The sequence below is a fragment of the Podarcis filfolensis genome (assembly GCF_964270895.1).
Source record: "Podarcis filfolensis genome assembly, chromosome: 10".
NCBI lineage: Eukaryota > Metazoa > Chordata > Lepidosauria > Squamata > Lacertidae > Podarcis > Podarcis filfolensis.
The window spans coordinates 5,708,951-5,728,087 of NC_139612.1; the positions used below are offsets into that span (position 1 = coordinate 5,708,951).

The 19,137-nt window shown below is 42.9% G+C and overlaps 1 protein-coding gene across 20 annotated transcripts in view; it reads left to right on the forward strand.

Moving 5' to 3' along the window:
- MAGI2 (membrane associated guanylate kinase, WW and PDZ domain containing 2) overlaps positions 1 to 17,631 on the forward strand; it is a 593,450-nt gene extending 575,819 nt beyond the window's left edge. For all 20 annotated transcript variants that reach the window (XM_083574937.1, XM_083574923.1, XM_083574920.1 and 17 more), the window contains one exon: positions 14,645 to 17,631. In XM_083574937.1, coding sequence (XP_083431063.1) covers positions 14,645 to 15,444 — 800 coding nt within the window. In that variant the 3' untranslated portion in view covers positions 15,445 to 17,631. The remainder of the gene's footprint in view (positions 1 to 14,644) is intronic.
- The last annotated feature ends 1,506 nt before the right edge of the window (positions 17,632 to 19,137 follow it).

The window sequence follows — 19,137 nt, forward strand, 5'->3', positions numbered from 1 at the left end:
TAAATCTGTATATTTAAATTTTGGGAAGTGCAACTTAGGTAGGTTCTCTTTAAAATGCAAACTGAACCACTTTCTTTCCACTCTCCCACTCTCATTCCTAGCAGACAATTTTCCCCCCTTTTTCCTTTTTTACTCTTCTAGGTGTTTTGAAAATATATTTTTATTTGCATTTAGCATATAAACTTTGGAATGAATTGTTTTCTTGCTGCTTTTCTTTGTAAACTGTGGCTGACTAGGGAGGAGGCAGTTATGGAAGGTTTTGTTTATAATTGCTAGTTTCCTTTTTAAAAACAGTTTTGTTGTTTTTGTGACCCTGCGTGGAAAAGCAGCAGTTGGGTGCTTTAAATGAATAAGGGAATACCCATCTCCTCCCATTGCAAGCATCTTCAGTTGGGGTTGGAAGTGTTGCTGCAAGTGCTGCCATTGTTGTGGCTTGTAATATTTTGCCAGGAGAGGAACAGCCACCACCCTGCAGTTGGAGAAAGTCCATCCTAAGAACAAAGACTCTTCGCTAAATGACAATGGGCTGAAAGTATCTGATGCAGTTTCACCTCAGAAGCTGAGCAGATCTTAACCAGGCCAGAAGACTTCTAAGGCAGCACTTTAGTCTTTTGAGGGGAACAAGACGCCAATGAATAAAACAATCAGCATTTCTGTTTCATCAGTATGCATAAAGTGTGCGTGGCTCTGCACTACAAATTGCAGCAGTCAGAACCCGAAAAAAGTGAGAGCGCATCTAATTTTAACTGCATGTATCCTTGGGGCATGTCCCTTTGTTGATAGAAGCAAATAATGGATCGTGGAGCAGTGTGCAATATTGTAAGGAGATCAGTTTTTTGACCAGTCTGCACTCAGTCAGGTGGCATAAATCACAGTGCTAAAACCTCTGAATATTCTTCTAACTAAAAGATACAGCCACACAGTAAACTGAAGTTAATGAAGCATAATAGCTACATACACAAGAATTCTAGACATTCGGTGGTGATGTCAGGGTCTGCCATTCATTCTTGTTTATGAAAGAAAAAGCCAATGGCATGGAATGCTCAATGAATACCACATAGAGGAAGATAATTTTTAATCACTTTTCCCCAGAAAAGTGAAACTCAAAGCAACTTACAAAAATTAACATTAAAAACAAGGACAAAACAACTTAGCATTGTGTGTGTGTGTGTGTGTGTGTGTGTGTGTGGTGTTGGCATCAGTCTGTCTCAAAAGACAATGGAGTGCACCTCTTGGGGTGAAGTCAAACCACAGCATTAGCAGAACCGAAGCAGGACAAGCCTGGGCAGTGTGTATAGAGCTCCTGGGCTGCTCAAATGACAAGACTCAAATCTCAACCTTGCTGATGTGCTCCAGTGGAAAGCAGAACAGCACATTTGGCACCAGCTTGGCTGCAGGAGTTGCTGGAAGGAAGCCATACAAGGCACCATCCAACCATCTTTGGGACTCGACTCCAGATTTCTGTAGGGTTTCCTCCTCAGCCATTTCTTGTCCCGAAGATATCCTCCTGGGCAGTGGAGGTTTAGGATCAGAGTTTTCCTTCTCCTAGATGGGCTACCTTCCCAGGCTGATGAGCCCCCACCTGCCCTTCATTTCCCTCTACAACACATACAGAAACCACCTTCCTGACCATTGGACCCACTCTTGGTTTCGTCCACCCAATCCGCCAGAGCCTGTCTTCACATGCAGCAGAAGAAACCTGACTCACCAAGAGTTTGAGACCCATGGGCTGCGGTCACTGGGTTTAGCCAGCCAGTTGGAGCTGTTCCCAGGGTGTGGCCACTGTCACTTGCTGACAGCTTCTAGGAGCCCCCGAAGGAGCGCAACGTGTCCCCAACCACAGGTATTACCCCTCCCATGTGTGCGTGTTTTTTTGTGTTGGTCATACCACCAAAAGATAAGCAGAAAAGTAAGGTCCAAAGGATAATAATGTTTTTGCCTGGCACCAAAAAAGCAGATAGTGATGGCATCGGGGAGAGCATTCCATAAATGGGGAACCACTGCTAAGAAGGGCCATTCTCCTGTTGCAGCTTTCTGCGCCTCCCTCACAGAGGGCACATGGAGAAGTGTCTCAAATGAGGAATGCAGGGTCCAAGTTCATTTATGGGGAGGGGGCAGTCCCCGCATGTAAATGTACTGAGCTGAGATATTGGGCTGCTGGGCTGCATAAGGTTTATAGGTCAAAACCATCACTTTTAATTGGGCCTAGAATCTGATTGATAGCCAGTGCAGTTATACCAGGATTGGTGTTATGTGCTCAGACGGTCTTACCCCCATAGTTATTCTGGCTTCCGGCAGCAGCTTTCTTGTGACAACCTTGACTGTGCTAAGATAGTTCATTCATATTAATATATCGTTCCCAGTAGCCATACTCTTCATTTGTACCAATTTCAAAAACCCATGGTGTGGAAAAGAAGAGATTAATTAAATGGATCAAACTAGTCGTTAATAACATTGTTCTGCAGCCTTCATTTCAAATATGATATCCAAAATGTTCTTGCCGTCTTCTGCCTCTGAGTGAACAGCTATTGAAGGATTTATTTATTTATTTTAAATAATTTTTATTAACTGGCCAATCACATCAAATTAAATCACATCACATAAATTCCAAATTACAAAGCCAAATTTTAAAATTTTGTTGGGGGAACCCATACTTCAAGATCCAAAGGGGGATTCAGATCATCTTCTTATTACTGCATTAATGTCCAAATCAGTCCCAATCAGTCCAAACAAAATTCATAATTCTATCCAGTCTTATCTTGGTGTTTCCACATCATATCTTGTTCATATAATTTCTATTTTTCCTTTACGATCTCTTCTGTTAGTCTCCTTAAGCCAATAAGCAAAATAATAATCCTGTGTGGATTTCCCGTTCCTCCACTAAGTCCAGATGGTTTCCATATATCTCCTTCGTAGATAACATCGCTCTTTCCATCATAAATTTGGCATTTGTCGCTCTTAAGTCCCACCGAGAAGTTGATCCACGATATGTAAACAACTCTATTTCTCTCTTTCTCCTCCCAGACCCAAGAACTCCAACAATGGCGACGGCATTTTTAACTGCGTCATTCCAAAACTCTTAGCTATCCAGCTTCATCTTGAAACATTGCTTTGGTTCGAAAGTTTATCTCCACACAGCCTTAAATCCACAGCTTAAGTCCTTAGTTTCTGACTCATTAGGGGAGGGGATTCTTGTTAAATCACATAAGAAAAAGGAAGGCAGGATTTTCCCCCCCTCCCCCCTCAGTCATACCGTATCTTGATGTATCTTCTCATATTTTATTCTTGTCTTGTTATCAGAGATCTCTTCTGTCAGCAGTCTTTACTCCCCTTTTTCCTTGAAGCATGTGCAATTTATCTCGTCCAAATTGTTTCTTTTGAAGATGCTTGCAACTAGCGGTGCGAATCAGGGACGGCGTCCAGGAGTGCCGGAATCCCACAGGAGGGCTTTGTGCCTAGTGCCCCCACCCCCACAAATTCGGGGGTGGTATAGGGCACAGCAGGCAAGGGCCGTCCCCCCCACAATCCTGGGGGGGTTAAGGAGGCTAGTTACCCCCATCATAGCCTCCAAATTACCTCGTGTGGGTCGGAGAGATGTTATTGTCAGCCATCTTCCGATGCGCCACCTAGTGCCCCCCCCCCCAGCTATTGAAGGATTTAATAAATAGGTGGTAGCTGGCAGTCTGGAGACAAAACATACCTGAATTGTAAAGTATGTGTAGTGGATTTCTTTATATTTGGTGTTTAAATTCAATGGGAAATGAACATCGAAGGGGCTAAATAGGAAGATAAAAGAGGGAAGCGTCAAGCTGGCACTACACAGAAATGTTCTTGTATAAAAGGATTATAAGAAGCCCCACAGTTTGATAAACTATTTATTGGGATAATTGGAATTTATCATCTCCCCTCCCCTTTTGTAAGTGTTCCCTTGGAGGGTCTCTCTTACAGTAGGCACTTAGGAATAGTGCCTTCAGATTAGACCTGCATAATGTTATGACCCCACCAAGCCCAATAAACCCATCAACCATGTCGGGCAGCCCACCACCAGGAAGGGCTTGGAAAAAAGTCTTGTTTTGTTTTGTTCTTTGCTGTCCCTTGAGAACCTCAAAAGCGGGAGCAGAGGCACTATTGACAAGCCCCCAATACAAGGCTGGTGGGCTTTGATTTGTCTATGGTTGGATCACAAGATCTGCAAGCTTGCCGTTGGGTCTGTTTCATGGGATTTGATATGAGAAGTCCTCTGCCCTGTGAGCAGCCTATGGGCCAGGATCTGCTGGACGAACGGGCTGCCAGAAAGGCATAGGAAAGTCTCAACTCCAAAGGATGAGTCTACCGGGTTGCAGTGTCCAAGCAGTCAACTGGACACAGAAGAAGACGGAAGATAGAGGAGAATTACCGTATTTTTTGCTCTATAAGACGCACCAGACCACAAGACGCACCTAGTTTTTGGAGGAGGAAAACAAGAAATAAAATATTCTGAATCTCAGAAGCCAGAACAGCAAGAGGGATCGCTGTGAAGTGAAAGCAGCAATCCCTCTTGCTTCTGGGATAGCTGTGTAGCCTGCATTCGTTCCATAAGACGCACACACATTTCCCCTTACCTTTTAGGAGGGAAAAAGTGAGTCTTATAGAGCAAAAATTATGGTATACAAGAGCACACTGTAGGGCTCCTCTGTCTCCATGGTCAGAAAAACACAGCCTATACTACTGTGTGGGAATTATTTGTGTAGATCTCAAAAGCAAAAGCATCTAAACTAGTTCCCAGAAATTGCCGGCTCGGAAGATCAGTAACCTCACAAACTTTTAGCATGGCATATTACTGCTATGCCTGGTTGTAAGAAGAAGGAGAAAACACCATGTCAGCTCTGGTCATTTTTGGAAAGAAGATAAAGTCCTTCATCCCACAAAAGCATTTATGACAGAACAAATAGACAGAAGCTGAAATCTGAAAGCATTTGATCTGGCATACCAGTAGGAAAGACAAGGAAATACGAAGAGCTATCTGAGCAGAAAAAAAATAGGCTGAGGAAGAGTGACAGGCCTTCAAGCCAACATTGTTCAAAGCCTTGGCAGGAAATTATAGAATAAGAGGCTGGTAAAAAAAGAAAGGGGAGCACTCTTTCAGTAGAGTATTACATCAAACATAGGCTCACACCTAGTTTTTCAGGTTTTCCTATCTATTAACTGTTGTTTAATTGATAAGTTCAGGAGTGTTATCTGTGAAGCTCTGGAAATGTAAACTGCTTATTGGTTGCATTGCTAAATATGCAGAGAGAGCGATCCTAGGAAAGGCCAAGGAAGCCCAGAGTAGAGGCTCCTTCCCTGCATGCACAGCCCTCCTGAGTCCTCCTGAGCAGGGCAGAAGGGGCAGGGAGGGGGGGAGAATGGTTGCCTTGGTCATTAACAGTGGGCATACGTAAGGGCACAGAAAGCAATCAGCATCAAGGCGCTTATGCCTTCAGGATGGTGGCTAATAAATTGTGCACTACCTAACTCCTAAATTATTCCACGTATATAATATATAGCCCATTTACTAATTTATTAAAGTTACCCCCTTTATTACATTATTTATGGACCCATCTTATGACTGACTCTAGCTTAATTAGAGTAATAAAAACTAATCCAAAACTCATTATAATTTCAAATTCCACAGCACCTTGTGAAATAGTTTTTGCAGCTCTGTTCCTGCTCTGCATAAGCTATATTCTGGCAGGACTTCTTCCTCCCCAGATGGAGTTCATCTGCAGAAGGAAAGGAAATTATTAATAGGAAAGTTGCCTTTCTAGTTACTTTAAAGATGTCAAAGCATTAATGCGAGAAATTGGGGTGGCAAAGCTCAAAATGTGTGATGTACTGGAGCACATGCATGAAGCCTTTGACCCCTCTCCATGCAGCCTGCCTGGTCCTGGGAAGCTGCTCTTCCTTTCCCCACGTTGACCAGCCATCAGCTGGATGCGGGGGAATAGATTACAGCAATTTTGGCGTCATCAGGCTCACTGGGAAGTGGACACGTTAACCTAATTCCCTCCTCCACACTTCTGATGCACCCCAGGTCACTAATGGAAGCATGTAGACAACAATCTTGCCTGCATCAGGAGCGCTGGAACGGGGGCAGGTTAAAGTTTGGGAGAGGAAGTTGTGGAAGAAGTGGTGTGTGCATGTTGTAAGCGGGGACAAGGGGTTGAAGATGGTGTTGAAAAGTCATAATACTTCATTCTTTCGTCATGATTCACAAGTTAGAACTTAACATGAGTTACTGTGAGAAAAATAAAAGGAAAAGTCCAATAGAGGTTTCATGCTAATTCTGCAATTATTTTCTTTCTTATCTATCATCATCTTTCAGATAATGAGACCCAAAAGCATATCTTTTCCTGTTCCTGAGTGTGTAAAGTTGCTGTTCAATAAAAAAAATTAATGTGGAAAACAAGTCTCACTGCTTTTTAGAATGTTCTTGTTCCATTAGAATCAATTCCACCTGCAGCTGAAATGAGTTTTGAAAAGGGGGCTGCCTCTTGATCCATTGGTATCCATCTCATGGATATACTGGTTGGATCGTTCATTTTCCCTCACTGTGATGGGTTTTTTTGTAGAACATTTATCTTCATTCCTTGTGAAGCTAGTCTTTTGCTTTCCAACATAATATTTACAATGTATATGGAGCATCAAGGATTTTTCTAGAGACTGTAGTGTTTGAGCTGTCATTTCAAAAATGTGGGTCGCAAAAAGGGAATTGGCGATCTCTTTGAATAAAGACAACTTAAGGACCATAGAGCACTCTCTCAGCAAAGAGCTTCCATTGTCTATTACGGCTCTCACCTTTCTCAAACAGGAAAAAAAAGTGTAAAGATGTCAAGAAGGAACAGGGTTTATTCTAATGTGCAGCTAGGCACATTTTATTCAGTGTCAATATATGTGTGCAGTGTGAAATCAGTTTTTGTGCAGTTAGGCAAAAGGGATTTAATAAGGAGCTAAATAGTTTCTTTAAAAGTAAATGAAAAGAGATAAATAGAAACAGAAAAATGAAAATGAATACTGGCTCCCTTCATATCTTCATAAGCTTATAATAATAGTGTGTATTGGGACTATTTACTTGACTAGTAAAAAGCATTTATTGGTTCATATTTAATTTCACTACAAGCAGTGCACGTAGGTATGCAAAGCAGCTGAAGGCAAACCACAGAGAGCCCCCTGGTTACATTCTGAGGCACCACACGTGTTGGTGAAATTGTGAATAATTGAAACGCATTGAAAAAGCCTGCAAACACCCTGTTCTGCCCCCATTCCTCCCTCCTAGTGATGTTTCAGTGATGTCTTTATGATGTTTCCAGGTCACTTTCGGGTTTGGCGTGATGCATGTATTGTGCACGTATTGTGCCGCAATGGAGGGGGGGGGCTTCCTGTAATTGCAGTCCTCAGTAACATTCCTGTTCAGCATCAGAGAGTTAGAGGTGTTTGAGTTGCTTTTTAATGCATGTGCAACACGGGCGTCGTGGCTGCCAGGCCCTTGCAGAGGTTGTCTGAGGCCCAGGGCAGGAGTCTCGTTAGAAGAAAGCCATAAATTCAAACAAAAAAGCAGCATGGGCAAGAGTACCTGGCTGCCCTCGCCTTGCCCTCCGCACAGGCCTGGTAGCTGCTCTCCTTCTGGAGAGACTCAGACCCAGGGAGGCTGTGTGAACAACAGGATCAGCCGTGGAGAGACAAAGAAGAGAGAAGTTGAACTAAGCAATATCTTAAATCATGATGGAAGGATTTGGGGCTTGAGTGACTTTTTGTTGCTTGTTCTTAATTGAACAAAGTCTGCTAAGTGTTTCCCAGGCCATCATCAAAGCAAGCTTGTAATATATCTTTTTACAGGCTTTTTTTTAAAGTAGCGTCTTCCAGGGCTGTGATGTGGAAGCAGCAAAACAAAGCCGGTTGTGACTCAAAGATCTGATTGAGCAAAGGTTGCAGGAAACCCTAGTTACAAGAATAGCTGGTGTGCTGAGATTTCAATTCAAAAGGTTGAAATGAAACAAATTCTTTGTGATATATGACACCATCCCAACCTTAGCATTGTGGTCTTTACTAGCTGCATCTGCAGTAGAGAGTAAAATCCACCGCCTTTCTGGCAATTGCATAGACAGAACATTCTGGGACATGCTTAGAGGCTGAGGTAGAGCTGGCAGGGGCTAAGAGCTATAAATCAGGAATTCTGTGGTTGAAATCTCTCCTCAGCTTGTTCATTATCAGCACCAGATTTAGGGCAGTGTGGGTGTTTCCCCCACACAAAGCACTGAGCCAAGGGGGCGCAAAATAATGATAAATAAAAAAGGAATTATTGTGAAAATAAGAATTATGTAGGGGAGTTCACCAACTGATGTCCTCCCTCAGGTCACTATATTACCAAAGTCTGTCCCTGATCTTAGGTAGGCAATTATCTCTTGACCTCAACTCCAGTCTGCAGTAATTGGGACCTACCTTAGAAAACTGTTGTAAATATTAAATAATACCAATAATAATAATATCCCTTTTGGCCACTGCTACCTGGTAGATGAAAGATGTGGGATTCCATAACTGAAGGAGGGAGAACAGAAAAGGGCAGGAGCTAAATATTAGTCCCCTATGATCTTGTCCATGACATGAAATTCATGGATGTCTAAGCTAGAACTTCTCACCCCTGTAACTTCATCCAAATTGTGACCTTACACTGCATTCCTGGATAGATTTGTCTAAGGGGATTGCCCAGTGTAGATGATCCAAAGTTATTAAATGTTTTCAATCTCATGCCTGTGAACTATGGAAGCCGTGAGGTCCTGGGGTTGGAACTTAGGGTTTAGTTCTAAGAAAGGTAGATTCAAATCCCCACTTAGGTGTGACTCTCCCTTTGTGGCGTCTCAACATGTCACTGTCTTACTAGACAAAAGTCTCAGTGAAACAGACAGGCCACTCTTAATGCCCTGGAGAGAAGATTTAAAGTATTTGTTTATTTATTAAGACATTTATATATCTTTCTCAAGACCATAGGGTGTTTTAAACTTAATAAACAATGTACTATACATTGTACTATACAGAGCCAGTGTGGTGTAGTGGTTAAGAGCGGTAGTCTCATAATCTGGGGAACCGGGTTCGCTTCCCCGCTCCTCCACCTGCAGCTGCTGGGTGACCTTGGGCCAGTCACACTTCTTTGAAGTCTCTCAGCCCCACTCACCTCACAGAGTGTTTGTTGTGGGGGAGGAAGGGAAAGGAGAATGTTAGCCGCTTTGAGACTCCTTAAAAGGGAGTGAAAGGCGGGATATCAAATCCAAACTCTTCTTCTTCTTCTTCTTCTTCCTAATATAATTTTCATAATACCAAATTAAAACAGTCAGTTATATAAATACAATTCATAATAATGAGCAATATATAATACATAAATAAGTAGCAGTGTCCAATTATTCACAATGTCAACTCTGCAATATAGGAAACCTTCCAAGATCCAGCCCATAGAAACAAATTGTTGTTCACCATGTCACAGTTTCTGTGCTTCTGGTCAGAAACACTGCTAAAACATTCATCTGATGTTTGATAGGATTGCAGGAACTGTGAAGGAAAATATATCCTATTTCATTTATGTCTGTGCAAAGTGTTTAAGAATAAAAACCTCAGAAATACTACCAAATGTCCCCAGAATTTTCCTGTAAGCACAGAAAGAGAAAAATCATTAATCCAATGGCTCTAAAGCATAAAATTGTGCATTTTTCATGTTTAGATATGTTATGAAAAGCAATCATCTTAGTAATGGTTGAACAATTCCAAATGAACCATTATGTTTTGAGCAGAGCTCTTTAAAGGTTTTCCTTCTGAGCAGCAAATCACTTGATCTTAATGGCCTATGATACACCCGAGAGATTTTGAATTCCCCATCCCCAAAACAACACAGGTAACAGTGGTGATGATGATGATAAAAAACAGCAAAGGTGGTAATAATTTCCTGTGTACCCTCAGCTAGAGAAAGAGGAAGGCTGTCAGTCATAGGTTCACAGGCAGGTCATCAGATCAAGAGAATTTTCACCTGGGTCTCAGGCAGACAGGATTTGAGGGCAACATGCTAAACCAAGCCGTAGTTTAGCTCAGTAAGGTACAGCAGCCAAGCGGCCACATGCTCAGACATTCACACATAGCAATGGTTTGACTTAGTGCGACGTGCAAACCATCCATTGTATTCCCATGTGCCAAGCAGAGTAGAAGTATCTGCTCATATTCCCCTTGTTCTCCTCCCTGTCATCTTCTCACTGTAAAATGTTGGAGTCTAAGCCCCTTGGGGCTTGTTACTAAGTATAATATGAAGCGGAAGGGATTCAAATCTGTTAGATAGCTCTGCACATGCATATAATTCATGAAACTGAGTTTGTGCCTGATAATTATTTATATGTGAACGATAATTTGGTACAGCCTTGGATCAGTAGATACTGATTAGACCTGCAACTGGTGTGGAGTTTTCCCTTCCCCTTCTTCAATAATGATTTGGAGAGGCAGATTAATGGAGTTGTTTGTTAACTTCCTTTATGAAGATGGATGTTTTTAAATAGAGCTCTGTTGAATTTTCGCCTTCAAACATTTTGAAGGCAAGCTGTATGCTTTCAAGGGATGTGAAAACTACCCCCTGAGTAGGGAATGCATGACTCTGTCCATTTCAGTTTCTCTCTGTTTCTTGTTTTTCTAATCTAAAGTTCAGTTCTCTACATTCCCATATCAGTTTGCTGTTAAAAAACAAACCATGTCCTCATGAAAACTCACCAGCTTTTTAGTGTGAATTTCTTCTAAGACACATATTTTTGTATCCAACTTGGATCCAATTTTGTATCCAGTCATAGAATTTATTCTAAGATACAGGTTTTGCAAAGCAATTTTCTGTAATAGAATACATTTTATGCATACTTTACCATAGCATATGCATATTTGTACAGATTACTGGGCTGAAGAACTGCACTGCAAAATTCAAAAAAGTGTACATTTTGAATGATGACTGTGTTTTGTTTCATGTCTTGCTTCAAAAGAAACGTGGATTTTGTGGGTTTGCTCTAAGGTATGAACTGAGTCAAATTTCACCCTCCCATTCCTACCCACAAGAAAACTCTGTTTTCCACTTTGTGCTCTTTTCACACCTATTTTTGAAAACATTGTTTCCCTGATCCCCTGCTACTTTATTATTTATACCCCGCCCATCTGGCTGGGCCTCCCCAGCCACTCTGGGCGGTTTCCATAGAAACCAAAAATACAGTAAAATATCACACGTTAAAAACTTCCCTTAAGATGTCTTCTGAATGTCAGGTAGTTGTTTATCGCTTTGACATCTGCTGGAAGGGCGTTCCACATGGCGGGCGCCACTACCGAGAAGGCCCTCTGCCTGGTTCCCTGTAGCTTTGCTTCTCGCAATGAGGGAACCGCCAGAAGGCCCTCGGCGCTGGACCTCAGCGTCCGGGCAGAATGATGGGGGTGGAGACGCTCCTTCAGGTATACTGGACCGAGGCCGTTTAAGGCTTTAAAGGTCAGCACCAACACTTTGAATTGTGCTCGGAAACGTACTGGGAGCCAATGTAGGTCTTTCAAGACCGGTGTTATATGGTCTCGGCGGCCGCCCCCAGTCACCAGTCTAGCTGCCGCATTCTGGATTAGTTGTAGTTTCCGAGTCACCTTCAAAGGTAGCCCCACGTAGAGTGCATTGCAGTAGTCCAAGCGGGAGATAACCAGAGCATGCACCACTCTGGCGAGACAGTCCGCAGGCAGATAGGGTCTCAGCCTACGTACCAGATGGAGCTGGCAAACAGCTGCCCTGGACACAGATTTGACCTGTGCCTCCATGGACAGCTGTGAGTCCAAAATGACTCCCAGGCTGCACACCTGGTCCTTCAGGGGCACAGTTACCCCATTCAGGACCAGGGAATCCTCCACACCTGCCCGCCTCCTGTCCCCCAAAAACAGTACTTCTGTCTTGTCAGGATTCAACCTCAATCTGTTAGCCGCCATCCATCCTCCAACCACCTCCAGACACTCACACAGGACCTTCACCGCCCTCACTGGTTCTGATTTAAAAGAAAGGTAGAGCTGGGTATCATCCGCATACTGATGAACACCCAGCCCAAACCTCCTGATGATCTCTCCCAGCAGCTGCATGTAAATGTTGAAAAGCATGGGGGAGAGGACAGAACCCTGAGGCACCCCACAAGTGAGAGCCCAGGGGTCTGAACACTCATCCCCCACCACCACTTTCTGAACACGGCCCAGGAGGAAGGAGCGGAACCACTGTATGACAGTGCCCCCAGCTCCCAGCCCCTCAAGACGGTCCAGAAGGATGTTATGGTCGATGGTATCAAACGCCGCTGAGAGATCCAGCAGAACTAGGAAACAGCTCTCACCTTTGTCCCTAGCCCGCTGGAGATCATCAACCAGTGCGACCAAGGCAGTTTCAGTCCCATGATGAGGCCTGAATCCCGACTGGAAGGGATCCAAATGGTCCGCTTCTTCCAGGCGTGCCTGGAGTTGTTCGGCAACCGCTCGCTCAATCACCTTGCCCAAGAATGGAAGATTTGAGACTGGGTGATAGTTGGCCATCGTGGCCGCATCTAAAGATGGTTTTTTAAGAAGCGGTTTAATAACTGCCTCTTTCAGCGGGTCTGGGAAGGCTCCCTCACGGAGGGAAGCATTCACCACCCCACGAAGCCCATCGCCCAGTCCTTCCCGGCTAGCTTTTATAAGCCACGATGGGCAAGGATCCAGGAGACAGGTGGTTGGTTTCATCCACCTGGTTCATCCAGCCCATCAGGATCATGTAGTGACTGTTATGTCATCACAGCGCTATTCAGACTGCATGGTGACATCAGGGAAGCTGGATGAAGATGTAACTCCGATTTTGCCAGGTTCTAGATTGAGCAGGGAGAGCACAAGAGGGGCCTCGCTGCAGGTGTTTGCCTTGAGCATGTGGAAAGCCCAAAGGAGCCTCCAGCCAATGGGCCTAAAGGCAAAAACATCTTTTTACTCACACAGGTAACAGCTGAATGGACATACTCTGAAGCACTGCCCTAAATTGACTTTTGCTTATTGCTCATTGCAATGGGTATTCAATCACACTTTTTATTAAGTGTGCTCTGATGAGTAGGATGTACCTATGTTCAGATGCACTCTCTTATTCCCAAATGTTTATATGGAACATTGCTCTCTCTTTTGCCATCTGTAGTAAGTTCATCACCATTGTGCAATCCAGCACAGCAAAGGTAATAGAGGTGCCTCCCATTCCCCCCCCCCCCCGGGAGCATTTTTACATCTTTTTGGGCATCACCAAATCACCAAGTCTATGGGCACAAGGATGTTCACAAAACCCACCCACCCCAGTTCAGTTCATCTTATTTTTTTAAGTGGCTTGGCAAAGATTTTCCCACTATATTCCACTGATGTGTTATTTTGTCTCACATCTGTCCATAACAGCTGCAGAAACAAGGAGCCACAACTCAGAATGTGTGAATTCAGGAACATACCTCACTATTAGGTTAATGAGACGTATTATTGAATGCACACATTTGGAAATGTGGCTCCTTGCTTTTTTGTTTGCTTGCAAGTTTTTGGCCTTTTACAACACAGCAACATTCATGTTTATTTGGAAGTACATATCATTGCGTCCAATGAAGCTTACTTCCACGTAAGGGTGCAAAGAATTGCAACCTTAACAAAATAAATTGCTTAATTACAGAAAATCACAACACCTGCCCATAACACCAAAGCCAGTGTGTTAGATCCAATCTAAGTTAGTTGGTCTTTAGACCAATTTAGATAAATGGGGCAAGTTAGTCTTGACTTAAGTTTGAGTGGTTTCAATGTGAACTAGCTTCAGCTAACATAGTCTGTATTCAGCTAAATCAGTCTTTTTTCATATATAGAAGTGCTTTCTTTGTGTGACATGTGTAACATTTGAAGTGGCCACAAAATGGTCACAGGATCTGCAGAGCAATCCATAATGGCAGCAAGAACATTAACAAGCCATTATGAGCTGTGGTTATTTTAGAAGAGTAAGCACAGTGCTTTCAGTGAATTACAAAATAGATAGCGCTCCAGTATGAATTTATCTCCATTCTGTAGGGTGCATAGCATAATGGTTAATCCAGCCTATTTTTACCAGTGTTTTTACTCATAGCAAAGTTGAGCCCTATGTGTGTAAGGGTCAAACTACACACGATGTAGGAATTCCCTGACTGGAGCTCTCAACATCTTTTTATTTCAGAAAGAGCAATCATGAGAAATGGTTTGGGGGATAAATTGGATTAGGCTTATGGCACTGAGGGAAGGAGGGAGGGTCTCTCAACACATTGCCCTTTGAATAAGTTCCCTAACTTAAAGTGCCCCAGAAAGCTGCAGAGCAGGTGAGCAGGTAAAGGAGATGGGAATTCCAGTCACAGTTTCCATGTCATGTGTAGCCCGCTGATCCTAAGAAGCTAACATGTTCACAATGGTCCAAAGTCAATGATCACTACTTCCATTGGCATGATTTGTCTTGGTTCCCCACCAGCTCTCACCTAAGGGGGAGACTTACACCTGAAAAAATGTCTCTAGAGTTTAAATTTAACTACTAGGAATTGTGATGCAGATTCAGTGAAAGAGCAGTGGAAATAACTGTTGTTCCTTTTTGTTGCAACAGACGAACCAAACTCCTGGAGTTCTCCCTCTGCCACCTCCCCAGGTCTGCCGGAAGTAACTATTTCCCTTGATGACATTGTCTCACCATTATCTTCATCACATCTAGCCCAACCCTCTGACCCTTCCCACCAGATAAACCCAGAGCCAACATGGGATATCAAGAGGGAACATGATGTAAGAAAACCAAAGGAGCTTTCAGCAAATGGCCACAAAAAGAAAAGGGTAGGTGAGCAGAGAGAGAGGTCTGCAAGTCCTAAAAAGGTAGACAGGTCAAAGCACGAAGAGGCTTCTCGGAAAGGAAGCTCAGAAGGCAAGGGCAAGGCTGGCGAAAGCGGCCGGCCGGCGTCAGAAAGCAAGGCGGTTGGACTGAGCACAATGGCTGAGGCTGCGGTACAAGATCTTGGGTGTGCAGGAACCAATGATGAACTGGCCGGGAGATCCAAGTGGATGGAAAGCAAAAGAGGAGGATCGCTCGGTGCAAAAGATCACAGTGCCGCAGCTGTCACAGGGAAGAAGTTGGCTGCAGCTTCCGAACACGTCAAGCTCGATTCCATTGGTGCTACAAAGACATACAGTAGCAATAGCAGCAGCTCGCATGGAAGTGACACGGATCACAGCCAGAAGGAATCTGAACGGAAGCTCAGTGAGTTCCCACGGAAGGGACACCTCCACTCCATTAGCACACGTAGCACGAACACGACAGCCCGGAAGGCAACTGTCTCACCAGGACCATGGAAGATTCCTGGTTCTGACAAGCTACCTGATGTACTAAAATCTGGCACTTCAGCTATGAGCAGATAAATCAGGGACTGTTGCCTTCTAACTGTTTCGCAGTGATGCAGAACATCCTTCTTAGTGTCTGTCTCACATTGATTTACTTTAATTTATTTTAACTGTCACACACACGCATACATGCTCAAAACACTGAGAAATGGAAACAATAACATGTATTTCCATGACAACGTGCATAGTGTCCTAATAAGTTGAAGCAGCATATAGTCACACAGTATTTAAATGTGACCCTAAAGTCCCCCAGTTTCATTTCAGAGACTTTGGCAGCTATGGAAGAAACCAAAATAATATGAAGGACAGTCAACCACAAGGACAGTGCAGTGTAGCTTTAGTATGTTGTTTTCCACTGCATGAAGGACTTTGGATTTTCATTCAAACTTTATATCAAGAAACTGGAAGAAGTTAGAGCAATCACAAACTGGAACATCGCCTTAAATAAAACTGCACGGAGAAAGCTAAAAGTGGAAAAAGAAATCTTTTATCTGAGTTAAATGTTGTAAATAAATTGTTCTCAACATATCCAGACAGGGGTTTGAAGCATTTGAAATTGTATATCCATGACATGTCTCCACTGTTAACACTTTGGAAAAGATCACCCAAAACCAGTAGCATAATTCGTTATGCAAGGTGTGCAATCCTAGTGGATTAGCTGGTGCGATACCATTTCTACTGCCATTTTTGTGAACAACCCATATTTCTGTATGTTGGGGTGGAATTGTATCCACAAACCTAGCCTCAAAAAGGAGATTGCCACAGGTTACTCACACTCCCCCCCCCCCCCATGCACCAGGATTACTTGGTACCATACAAATTTTGACATGGAGAACTGTAACATGCAGTTCCCAGACCACTATGATGAGAAGGTGATTCTTGAAAGATTAAAAAATGCAGTTTCCTTTCAGAAAGCCTCCATCTCCTGCAGGAACCAATAATTGTCTCAACACTTGCCCAACTCTCATTTAACACGACTATCCTTGAGTTTTTGTCTCCCATCACACGCTAAGAAATTCTAAGGCAGAGCTCCAAGAGACATCCTCTTCCATTATCTAAAGTCATGTATACATCAGGCATCCAGCTCTTATCTTGCTTCCATATTTTTATTCAGAACATTCTTGGTTTTAACGTTCGAATCTCAAGTGCCATGAGAACATTTCAACCCACGCCGGTGAAGTACAGCTTCTCCAATGAGCTCCATTAATCAATTCTTTATCCCTGAGAGGTTTGCTATTTTCCCAGCAACAGCAATACAAACAACAGCAACTCGGTAATAATGTGGGGTTTTTTTAAAATAAATAAAAAAATCACCAAGATAACTATGCTTAGGAATGATGTGTTTGGCAAACTCTCATGTAACTGGGAAATACATTGCTCGATGATGGAGCAAAAATCCTGTTGGTGGAAGTTTTGATTTGGAGAAGGCTGTGAGGCAGTGATGGGATGTTAGCCTTCTGGTGATGGGCAGTGCAGGAGAACAGCCTCTTGCTAGCTCTCCCAGCTTCATTTTTCCTCCAGGAGATACGGAGGCATCGTTCTACCATAGTTGGGAAAAGTCAAAAGAAAGGATTTTGCACCTTTTAAACAAGATGCTTATTTTAAGAACTAGTCCCATTATAATTTTTTAAGAAAGCACAAAGATATGTAGCTGTTTACAAAATATATATATATATAGTTTTTAATTAAGAAATTAGAGATATATCTTTATCCTCCAACCTAGACATTTGGCATAATTCGCTGTTAATTTATTAAATCTGGATGTTGGACAAAATTTCCCTAATCTAAATGGAAATGCACATCCATCAATATTATTTCCTATGTATAATGAACAGAAACAAACAGCATTGGGGAGTAAATAGTTGAGATTATGCTTGCATAAACTCCGATTTGCACAGTGCCCAGCAAATCCTTGTGCAGTAATTGCTTTATGCGGTTGTAATTGATAACCTGTGAAGACAGCACATCATCTAAACCCCATTCCAAATAATATTTCTGTGTAGTGTTAGCTGTGAATTTACCTTGTACAGCTCTATCGCTATAAATATAATTCCATGTATTAATAGTCACAGAAAGGCTGTAAGTGAGCAACTATTTTTATGAAACGCACCACTATGGATAAATTAACTTTTACAGAAATCTTGTTTACTGTATGATATTCTAAACCACTCAAATAAAATATATATCCAAGAATCTTTTTCCCAACTTATGCTGTGTAATAATTTTTTTATTGGGGGGGAAGATATATCATGAAAATACTGTTTGTCTCCATGCACATCCCACTGCAAAGAGAGTGCCATTTTTCTATATGACAACCAAGCCATCACACACTTTGAGTTGCGTGAACCTTTAAAACAAACCTGCAGATTGTAGCTGTGGTGTCGATGCAGAATTGGGCCTCGACAGAAGGGGAGGAAGGATTAACCCATAATGCACTCAACAAAAATCCCTCCCCAAATCTGCTATTTCACACAGGAGGAACAATCTCACTGGCCTGACATGCACAATCCGAATATATGGAAAACTGGCAGCTGATACACATGATCTCAGCGAATCCTGTTTGGTCTGTATGCAGAACCCCACAGTTACCGCTCTGAATGGCTTCTCTCCTTTCCCTGCCACCCCATGTTATGCAATATAATGCCTAAAACAATGTTTTTGTGGTGCAGCTTTCTACGCGACTCAGGTGACGTGGGAACCAGTAAAGACTGCTCCTCCCTACGCTTTCTGGGTCTTATGAAAATCCGAGGGTGCCTATCAATGCTGACATGGGTGGAACAATAGGGTGGGTGCCCTCTGCAGGCCCCCAACTTTTCAGGCTAACCCAGAATCTCATGGAAGAACAATGCAAAAGCAGCAGCCACACCGTCAACATCAGGCAGTGAGGACCAAGGATTCCACCATGGCACCCCCATGAAGTACATTGTTATAATTTCACATAGCCATCAACCCACCCACCCCCATAGTGGAAAAAATACCAAATTACAAGTCAGTGCTGTGATATAAGGTGAACAAAACCCACTATTGGCCAAGTGGAGTTTAATACTCACAGAAGAAAATTGCTATGCATTAACCCGCAGCCTGGTTTCACTCAGGACACAAATTTACACAGTAGATTCCCCACATACTATACAACCCCTCTTACACTGAAGTTGTCCACATGTAGCTCTGCAGGACTTAATTAAAAGGAGCTTACCAGCCACGTATGGTAGTATTGCTCTACTGCCTGTATAAAAATGCCCTAGCATTTTAGTGAATTTTTTTCCTAATGTATACATGTTTTAATGCAGTTTTTGACTGGCATACACATGTTTGCAAGCAATTTCTCCTACTGTAGTGCATTTTTGCATGTTAGTTTCACTAATATATTATTTTTATGCACATTTTCACCTAATATGTGCATTTTTGTCGACACTGGTTGAAGAACTGCATTGCAAAATTCAGCAAAGTGCGAATTTTTAAGGCTGACTGTTTTGGTTCTCATAGTTCACCTTTGAATACAAATGGAATAAAATTTCTCCCCCCTCCCTAGGCAGAACCCATCCTCCCTCAATCCCAGGTTTAATCTTCTCCCCTCCCAGCAGGTAAACTAGGATTGCCATATGTCCAGAATTTCCCAGACATAGCCGAGATTCATCTGCCAGAAAGGGTGTCCAGGTGGAAATTGCTGAAATATCCAGGAAAATCCGGAGATATGACAACCCATGTTGG